This window comes from Galeopterus variegatus, unplaced genomic scaffold (assembly GCF_000696425.1).
Source record: "Galeopterus variegatus unplaced genomic scaffold, G_variegatus-3.0.2 Scaffold2765, whole genome shotgun sequence".
NCBI classification, from domain to species: domain Eukaryota; kingdom Metazoa; phylum Chordata; class Mammalia; order Dermoptera; family Cynocephalidae; genus Galeopterus; species Galeopterus variegatus.
The window spans coordinates 108,641-118,583 of record NW_007728876.1 but is presented as its reverse complement, the minus strand read 5'-3'; the positions used below and the strand labels follow the sequence as shown (position 1 = coordinate 118,583).

Genomic DNA, 9,943 nt, shown 5'->3' with positions numbered 1-9,943 from the left:
GCCCCCACCTTGGTTTCCCGCGGCCCCCGGGGCCCGCGTCCCCGGCAGGAATTGACTCCCGGGCCAGAGGTTTCCAGGTTCCCGGAAGGGGGAGGGAGCCGAGGCGGCAACAATTGGGCGGGTGAGGGCGAAACGCGCGGCCGGGACCGCCAAGACTCGGAGGGGCGGTGAGTCCGGGCCGTGCTGCCGCGCGATTGGTCGGGGCCGCCCCGCCGGCCGCCGCTGATTGGTGGATTCTCAAATTCGGTCTCAAGGCGCCAGAGGAGGTGTTTTAGCGGGGACCGCGATCCAGGCTGGAGTGGCGCTCGGTGGTCGGAGCGCTGGCGCTGTCCGGACGCCGCGCGGTCCCCGCCTGCGCAGGGCACTCGGAGCCGGGGTCTTGGCGCCTCGCTTTCCGCCCCCGATGTCGCCGCCCGGCTGCTGATCGCCGCACCCCCTTCCCGCAGCGCTGTGGGGCCGTGGAAGTCCCTGCAGAGGCAGGAAGCCTCCTTCGCAAAGCTGGAGTAAGGAAGCGCGCGCCGCAGCGCCTATGGGGAGGCGGGAATGGGGGGCAAGGGGACCCCTCCCGCCCCGGCTGCCAGCCTGCCAGCCTTCTCCTCCCCTGGCTGGCGGGGACCGAGGAGTTTCTGCCGCGAAACCGGGCGTGCGGGGGCTGTGCAGGAGAGGGGACTTGTCCTCCCCCACGATGTGAGAGTTTCACTGGAAGCGTTTTATGGGGGGTCAGCTTGGAGGCCTGGGAAGGGGCTGCGCTAAGCGCTGAGTGGGTTTGGTCTAGCGATCAGGTTTCCTACCCCTCGACTGACTCAAACCCCCTCAAAGCCGAATTCCTTCCAGTTCTTTGCGCCAAAATTAACTGACCCGGGAGACCCTGTACTCTCTGACAGAATTGCCAAACACCCTCCTGACTTGGTAACTTTATTTTGCCCTGTTGCTTTTTCATAAGGAATTACTATTTTTGTCGATTTTTTTTCTCTTCAGATTTTCAGTAATTACTGAGACACTAGGTGTTTGTGTTCATTTGAGTTTTGGAGAGGGTCGGAGGGTGGCTGCAGTCCTGGAAATTCCCAGGACGCGTTTAGGGAAGGGAAAGTTCATGTTCACGAACAAGTAGTAAATATTTTTGTCGGAGGAGAAAATATCCAATTGTAAAATCGTTTTCTATGTAATTGTGCATTGCAGATGGAGGTAAATTGTTTAACACTAAAAGACCTGATCAACCCCAGGCAGCCCAGACTAGATTTTGCAATAGAAGATGGGGAAAATGCACAAAAGGTAAGCACACATAATAAACACCTCAGTCTCTAGCGTATTGAGGATGGTGATATCTAATCCAGTTAAGTGTGTTGCAACATGCCACTTGTATTTGTCTTGTAAACACCATAATTAATTTTTTTTTGTCATTTTTCGTGACCGGTAAGGGGATCGCAACACTTAGCTTGGTTTCGTCCGCACGCGCTCAGCCAGTTCCTATATAGGATCCGAACCCGCGGCGGGAGCGTCGCTGCACTCCCAGCGCTGCACTCTCCCGGGTGCGCCCCGGGGCTGGCCCAACACCATAATTAATTTTGATGAACATTAAAGAAACATTTTTTTTTTTAATGGCACTATCCAAATCATTACTGTTGAGATTCTACTCTCAGTCATGGTGCAGTGGGACTAGGTTAGGTGTAATGTTGGAACCAATTTACATAAATCAAATGGACACAGCAACCGAAAGTTTGTAATGCTTACAGTTGTCAAGGGTGTTTTAGCTAATGCTTTGTAAGAATGTTAAGCCTCAATTCTCAAGAAAATAGACTTTTCTAGTTATAAATGTTGGATTATTAAAGTGCTATGAAATGTTGTCTTCATACCAATGGGCCAGCTCCTGGAGGCTGTTCCATTCACCCAAGACTATGACCTGTGCCTACCATATGGGGCGACAGTGACTGAGCCCACCAACCTATCTGAATATTTTACAGTTTTGCACTGAGCCACTGACTTTCTTTTTGTACCCCTTGTGATGTGTAAGTAAGTCGGTTGTGTGTTCAAGAAACATTACCAAGTAAACTGGCCATAGCAATGTCTAAACTATCTGACCATTTTTAGGAAGAAACAAATAGATATAACAAAACTGGCTTTAGAAACTTTGAATATAAATCCGTCTGTGAGTAGCAACTTCCTTGGGCATTGAACTTCTCTGGGCTCCTGGTCTTATTTTTAGGCTTAGCATTAGGAATGAAACTGCCTGTTGTAAAGCATTTGTTATATGGGCCTTTGATGCATACTTGATATTTTGGATCGGTGAGAAAATGTATGCTTTTCTGTAGGTTTTTTTTTTTTGGGGGGGGCAGCATTTTGATTTATTTTCATTAGAAAAAGAAGTATACCAAAATATTATTGCTTTAAAGAGAATTTTTTTTTTAACTTACCTAAGCATATGAGGGTGGAAATGCCCAGCCTTAAAAATGTGTATTCAGAGTTTTGGCTTTGGGAGTTTCCAAGTAAAACTTTTTGTTTTCCTTTATAATTTGGATTGTCCAGCCTTAGAATCTGTGTACATTTCTATAAAGTCTAAGTCTGTGCTTTGCTTCTATCCTTCTGGGTTATTGACTTGTATCAAGTGCATTCAACAGGGTCCCTTCTCCTACTCTAGTTACCATCAGTAAGTGCTGTGTCCAGTTGATCTTTCACATTTTATCAGGCATAAAGAAAAATTTAAATGACTCAAAATAGATTGGAAAAGTGGTTAAAATATTTGAAATAGAATGTATGAGCAGGGATTATTTCACCTCAAAGAGAAGGCAAGCAATGAGAACAGAATGCTTCTGCAGAGATATGGGGAGGGGCTTTTGTCTCTCTTTTCATGTTGCTGTGGGGTAAAGGAAGGAGGCTTTCTGGGAATGGTGGGAACATGGGGTTTGGAGTCACAGAGTCCCGGGTTCGATTCCCTGCTTTACCATTTATTAGCTATGTGACCTTGAACAAATGTATTTATAAGGTCTTGCAACAAATATTTATGTTCCAGATGCTAGGAATATGGTGGATAATGAGTCTTCTAATTTCTCTAAGCCCATTTTCTTCTTCCATAAATTGGAGCTAATATATAGCACCTCGCCCCAGCAGCACATACTCTTCACATTGTACTGAATTAAACTTACAGCCCAAAAATGAATATGATGCAGACCCTGATCTTGGTTACCTGAGACACTTTTGGGGACCCAGAGGTAAAACTAGCCAACTATACTATGATTTGGTAAATGTTATAATAGTAGTGTGAACAAAGTGCCAAAGCAGGACAGAGGAGGAAGAAATAAATTCATGGGGAATCCAGAGAGTTGGGTTAAGCTTTAATGGATGAGAAAGTTTAACCTACAAGAAAATAAGAGTGAGTGAGATGGACATTTTAGGCAGAAGAAACAACATGAGATATGGGCAGTCAAGAAATATTCAAGAAATCTAGAATGGCCAGAAACTGGTGGTGCTGAGTTGTTCCATCTTGAAATCCCTCTGGGGGGTGTCTGGAGTGGAGTCCTGCTGGATCAGCTGTCATTTAGGGGACTTCTTTCTTGACTGCACATCGGTCAAGATCTATAAGTCCTGTATTATGCAAGCATCTTCTTACCACTTGTGAAGAAACTTTTCTTTAAAACATAAAGGAGTTTTCAACTCTGTTATTCAAATTTACTGTGCCCAGTTGTGGGGTTATGAACAAGACTCTCTTGTATTACATTGTTTAAAATGCATTTGGAGATGACAAAAGCAGAAAACAGTTTGGAACGAAGAGGTGAAGGCTAAGCTTTGAGCTGTTGACAGGGCTTTGAGCTAGGGTTGGAAGGAAGGCAAGCAGAGAGAAAGGGAGCTAGTGAAGAAATGGAAATGAGCATGGTGTATTTGGGGACAATACCCAGACTTAGTGGGCACAGGTGTTCTTTGAAGGTCATTCATCTTTTTTGGGAGAGGTTGAGAAAGAAGGTGACTTTAGTTTGCAATATGTTTGTACTTGTGTGATTTACAGGTAAATAAATATGTGCAGGTGGCAGTGGGTTGCCTGATTTTGGAATTCATGAAAGGTCCTAGCTAGATACAAACTTGGGAATTGTCAGCATACTTGTTGATTTTAAAGCCATAAACATGAGAGTGAATGAACTATCCCAGAGAAAGCAAATAGTGAGAGAGGTGTGGAGGGCTGCATGTGGACTCCTGTGGTTTGGAGGAGTGGAAAAAGAGGAACCAATAAAGGAGACTGAGAAGGCACAGTCAGAAGTATGAAGAGAATCAGGAGAGAAAGAGTAGTATCTCAAAATCTAAGGGCTGAGGGTTTTATAGAGCAAATAGTCAGCAGTCTTAACCACTGCAATGAGGTCAAGTAAGATATTTTGCCATTGATTTGATTTGGCAACTGAGAGGTGACCTGTGTGACAGCAGTGGATCAGGACAGACTGGTGGTCTGGGGGACCCTAGGAAGTAGGGCAAGACCCTCAGTGTGGATTACTTCTAGAAAGTGTACTCTGGAAGGAAAGTGAGTTGTTAGTCAATAGCTAGAAGGAGACACTTTCTAACATGTAGTCTTTGTGATGTGACATAAAAACAGATAGGATTTTAACAGGCAAAGCTCAGCTGATGGCATTAAAGAGAAAGAGATGGTGTGAACAACAGCTTAGACAGAATAAAGCACAAGACAGGTTTGAAGAAAAGCGAGTGGACTGTTTAGGCAAAGTGTATGAGGTGCATGGGAAGGAGAAAAGAGGTTGGTGAGATATTGTCAAGGGCATTGACAAGAATGATGACTGTGTATGTTGTTTGAGGTAACATGATGAAAGCTGTATCTGCGACAGAAGCAGGACAAACATCAAGATCTTTTAACTACCAAGCCCTTTCTATGGCAGCATGTGGCCAGTTTGCCTGTAGTCATAGCACTGGTATTAATAATAATAATGAATATTTGTATAGCACTTCACAAATGACAGAGTGCTTTCAGCTTCACTCCCTGAGGTGGTCCTCACAGCAGCTCTGTGGCAGGTGACCCAAGATGTATTACCTCTACTTACATATGAGAACTGGAGGATCATTTCATGGAGTAGATTATCCAAGCTCTCAAATTGAGGAAGTGATTTCCAGGGTGTTGCATGTTAGATTTCCTGGCCAGCAGATCTCACTCAGAATTTAGTGTGCAGGAGGTTTATTAGGGAGTCCTCTTGGGATTGGTGCCTAGGAAAGGGAAGGCACAGAATTGGACAGAGAGAGAAATGGAGCTGCAATACAGTCACAGTGGAAGTCTGACTTACCCTACAGGGAGCTTTTGGATGACCTCTTAGAGTAGTATTGAGTTTACAGGCTTTTATATGTTGGTGTTACTTTTCCCAGCCATTGAGTACAGTGTAGGCCTCCTGGTAGGGGGTGTGATCCTGGACACTTCAGCCCTCCTCAGCTAAAGCAATTCCATTAAGGGCTTACTGTTGGCATTACTTCCAGCAGCTGGGGTGATGAGTCATTTATATCTGAAGAGATCAGGGTGCATCCCAGTGTCCACTATGCAGCTGGGCAGCTTTGCTAGAAAGCATTAAAGAGAGATAATTAGTCTGAATCCCTTATTTTATGTGTATGGAAACTTGGGCCCAGGAAGAATAAATGATTTGTCCAATATCAAAAAGATATGCATAACTGAGATGCAAACCACATTTCCAAATTCCCATTCCAATCCCTTTTCCACCACCCTATACAATGTCAGGATAGCAGGATAGACAGATGTATGGAGCAGGTTGTGAGATTAGATTGCTGGTGACTCTGCCCACCTGAGAACTTAGAAAACAATTTGCTTGGCATTGTTTTCTTTTGATGTAGAGGTGTAATACAATCATAACCTACCAAGTGACCTAACTCCTCTCCTACTTTAAAGGATTACTTAAACTGCAGAAAATAGGCCAAAGTATTTGAAGGAGTAATTCATTCTAAATTGCTCCCTTGCTAAGGAAAATGTACGAACTCATCATTCCTGGGAGTTCAGGTACAGTGGAAGCAGTAGTCCACTCAGTGAGCCTGGGCCACACCCTCTACCATGTGGGTACCTTTTGGAATAACTAGATGATCAAAGCACAGAGTTCTTTGGACATCTACAATGGGCAAGGCATTCGGCCAAAAATTGTGAAGAATAAGGGAGCACGTGGAACTTGCTCCCTGACCTCCACAAATGCACTGTCTCATTAAGACAAGACACACACCCAGGGAGTGAAACAGCAATGCAGTGTGCCATATTATGTTAGCTCTGAGTGCCAGAATGAATGGTAATAAAGAAGGAGAAAGGGGAAAAGACAGTAACTGAGTTTTATTGAGTGCTCACTATATGCCAGAAACTATTCTCATAACCCTTGAGGTTGGTATTTTTATGAAGTTCATTTTCGGTTGAGGGGAATAAAGTATAGTGAGGTGAAGGAACTGACCCCCGCTAACACTGCTGATAAGCAGCAGAGGCAGGTGAGCTGGCCCCAGATCCTGTGTGCATAACTACCTACCCAACTGTCTCCCTAGATGCTAGCGGGGATCAGTGGCCTGCTGGATCCCTGTTGTTGGAGCTGTTAAAAAGATCACTTCCTCTCATTTTGTACCAGGACAAGCTCATTTCTAGATGCACAATGTCAGAAACTTCTGCTTCCAGCTGTTTCTTCTGTACCAATGATTTTTACATTGAATGAGGTGGTATGTGACCTCAGGCAAGTTACTTAACCTTTCTGTGCCTCAGTTTTTCCATCTGTAAGTCAGAAAAATAATAGTATCCATGTTTCAGGATTAGATGAGTTCATACATGTCAAGTACACGAAACAGGATGTGGCACATAGTAAGCATTCAATAATTTCTCTCAAGAATTCACTTGTAGAAGCCTTCATCAGAATAGTACACTAACAGGGACTCATTAAAAGTAGTGGGTAGATGTAACGCCCTAGGCTGGGTGCTTACTGCAGCTGTGGTGTGAGAAATCATCACCCCACTCCACTCCCTTCCTTTCTGTTGTACCAGCAGAATGTTACCATGGCTAGCTGGCAGCTTCTGCTGATCGAGGGAACAAGAGTTGGCCTGCCGACATGAACTTCAGTTTCCTACAGTCTTACTTCTTCTATGTTACTTACCCATAGGAAAGCACTTTTTTAAAACCACTGCTAAGCCAAAATCTGAGCATGCAGTAGCTAGAGAGTGATATGTATACAGGAAAGGGAGTGCTGGATATTTAACTCATCCACCTTCATAATTATGTATTGACTGGAAGTGAATTCTATAGGAAGAGCAGGATCTCTTTTCAAATGGCAAAAACTTATTTTAGGGGAAAGAAGTTTGTTTTAATTACTTAGTAGTTCCATATGTGGGTTCTATATACTTAGTCCTTTTTCATAAGAGGCCCATCATTAATCTTTTATTATAGTTATCTAAGGCAGTCTACTCAAAGTATGGTGTAGGGATAGGGGCTAGTCCACAGCCATTACCAGGCTGCAAAAAATTAAGAAGAGAACTTGGGAGTTAAGCACTTAGAAACCTCATTAACAACTTGGTATTGCCACTGAGACATCTAAGCCTATGATCAGTAGTCTCTTCTTGCTGAATAGGTTATATAGGTCAGTTTGAGTAACAAACTCAAACAGCAAATTATGTGTGATTATTAGTCCTGTGAAGTCAGTTCTCGTATCAGTACGTGTGAGTTTGGGAATAAAAAACTTAGTCCTTCACCATAGATAGTTTGAGAAGCAATGTTCTAGGAGAGAAACATTAGCTCTCTGGGTTGGCTTATATGGTATATTGTTGGATGCTCTTTTATTAACAGGTCCTACTACTAATTGCTGTATTAGCACTGATGAACATTGAACTACAAAATCATAATTGGTCTTCATTAGTTAACGCAAACTTGTAAATAGTGTTTAAAAAAATATGGCATTTAGAAGCAATATGGCCTCAACCCACATTGGCACACCTGTTAATAAAAGGTAGGACCTGTTAATAAAAGGTAGGACCTGTTAATAAAAGGTAGGACCTGTTAATAAAAGGTAGGACCTGTTAATAAAAGGTAGGACCTGTTAATAAAAGGTAGGACCTGTTAATAAAAGTATTAACAGGTCCTACTACTAATTGCTGTATTAGCGCTGATGAACATTGAACTACAAAATCATAATTGGTCTTCATTAGTTAACGCAAACTTGTAAATAGTGTTTAAAAAAATATGGCATTTAGAAGCAATATGGCCTCAACCCACATTGGCACTCATCATTCTTGTGACCAGCATCCACCAGTGACAGATACATTCACAACTTCTCTCACAGAGATGCCATGAAAAGTATGTTTAAACAGAATAGCAGATTATATCCATTTCTCATGAAAGCCACCCTTCAATTTCCATGAAGGCTGCTGTCTGATTTTTATTAGTCCTATCCTGATACTTTTCAGCCCTGAACCTAAGGTCCTGTTTGTATTTTCAAACATTTTATTAGTCCTATCCTGATACTTTTCAGCCCTGAACCTAAGGTCCTGTTTGTATTTTCAAGTCTTAGTGAATGGTGGGAACAAAGTGTACTGTTAGCTGATACCTGCTGTTTCTCATCCTTGCTAAAAAGTCTCTTTTTAAAATAGGAAAATATATTTGTTGATCGATCAAGAATGGCCCCAAAAACTCCAATAAAAAATGAACCAATTGATTTATCGAAGCAAAGAATCTTCACTCCAGAACGAAATCCCATCACACCTGTTAAGCTTGTCGACAGACAGCAGGCAGAACCATGGACACCCACAGCTAACCTGAAGATGCTCATTAGTGCTGCCAGCCCAGACATAAGGGACCGGGAGAAGAAAAAAGGGCTGTTCAGACCTATTGAAAACAAGGATGATGCATTTACAGACTCTCTGCAGGTAAACAAGCTGTGCTCCTAAGGGCTTTTGTAGAACTTAAAAAATTTTACTTAATTATTTAAAAGTCATTGAATACCCAGTTTTTCAGTTCCTATTGAGCCAACAGCAGTATTGAACTTAGTATCTTTTTACTTACAGCTAAATTCTCATATTGTGTCTTATATTTCTTAGTGCATGCTTTCTTCTCTTCTGTATGACCAGAACACATTTAAGAATGACAAATTTCTTTAAGTAGTGATATTTAATAATTTTGATATAATGAAAGAATTTGGATTTTCTAAGTGCTGCTGTGAATTTTAATTTTGCTCAAACTTTAAGGATAGTGTTAATCTAAATATTTTATGTTCAGTTCATTGGTTTTGGGTTTTTTCAAAGTGAAGCTATCTTTAAGTTACCTGTCCTGTGGGGAACGAGAACAGTTGAATAAGCAGCATGTCTATACTTTTTTAAAAACTCAGTGCTCAGTAATTTTCACTGTTCTATTATACTTTTCCCCAAACTTGATAAGAAAAGTTTCTTGCAGATTTGAGTGTTCTTAGCCATTTTTTCTCCTTTTGGTAGATTTTTTTGAGATATAAAAATTGCCAAAATAAAGAAATTAGGAAGGGAGAAAAGAAAAAGATGTCCCAAATTACAACTTGAAATTCTGCTCTGTGTATCTTTTGTGGTAGGACGAACAGATTATTACATGTAACTAAATGTAAGTCATACAGTTTTGAGAGTATTTCCTATATGCTTAAATCCAGAAGAATTTCACAATTTCTGTTTTAAGTCTAGGATGTTTTTTGGCTTCCTTTCCATTTTACATTTGATGTGGAAAGCATAGGGAGCTTAGTTTCAGAGGCGTTGGGTTCAAGTCACTAGCTGAGTAACTGGGGGAAATCACTCGGGATCTATCTCTACACTCTGTTTACTCATCCGTAAAATGTGTCATGGTACCTGTCCTGGTTTTACTAGGTTTTACTAGAATTAAATAAAATTAAGTGTACTTTTTGCTATCAAAGGCATATAAATATTAGGGTTTGGGTTTTTTTTTTTTTTTGTGGGTTTTTTTTTTTTTTTTTTTTTTGTCTTTTTT

The 9,943-nt window shown here is 41.9% G+C and overlaps 1 protein-coding gene across 1 annotated transcript in view; it reads left to right on the top strand.

The window, feature by feature from the left end:
• Window positions 1-268: 268 nt before the first annotated feature.
• Window positions 269-9,943, top strand: part of E2F7 (E2F transcription factor 7) — a 39,026-nt gene continuing 29,351 nt past the window's right edge. The window contains exons 1-3 of the mRNA XM_008582918.1: window positions 269-503; window positions 1,180-1,272; window positions 8,590-8,865. Coding sequence (XP_008581140.1) covers window positions 1,180-1,272; window positions 8,590-8,865 — 369 coding nt within the window. The 5' untranslated portion in view covers window positions 269-503. The remainder of the gene's footprint in view (window positions 504-1,179; window positions 1,273-8,589; window positions 8,866-9,943) is intronic.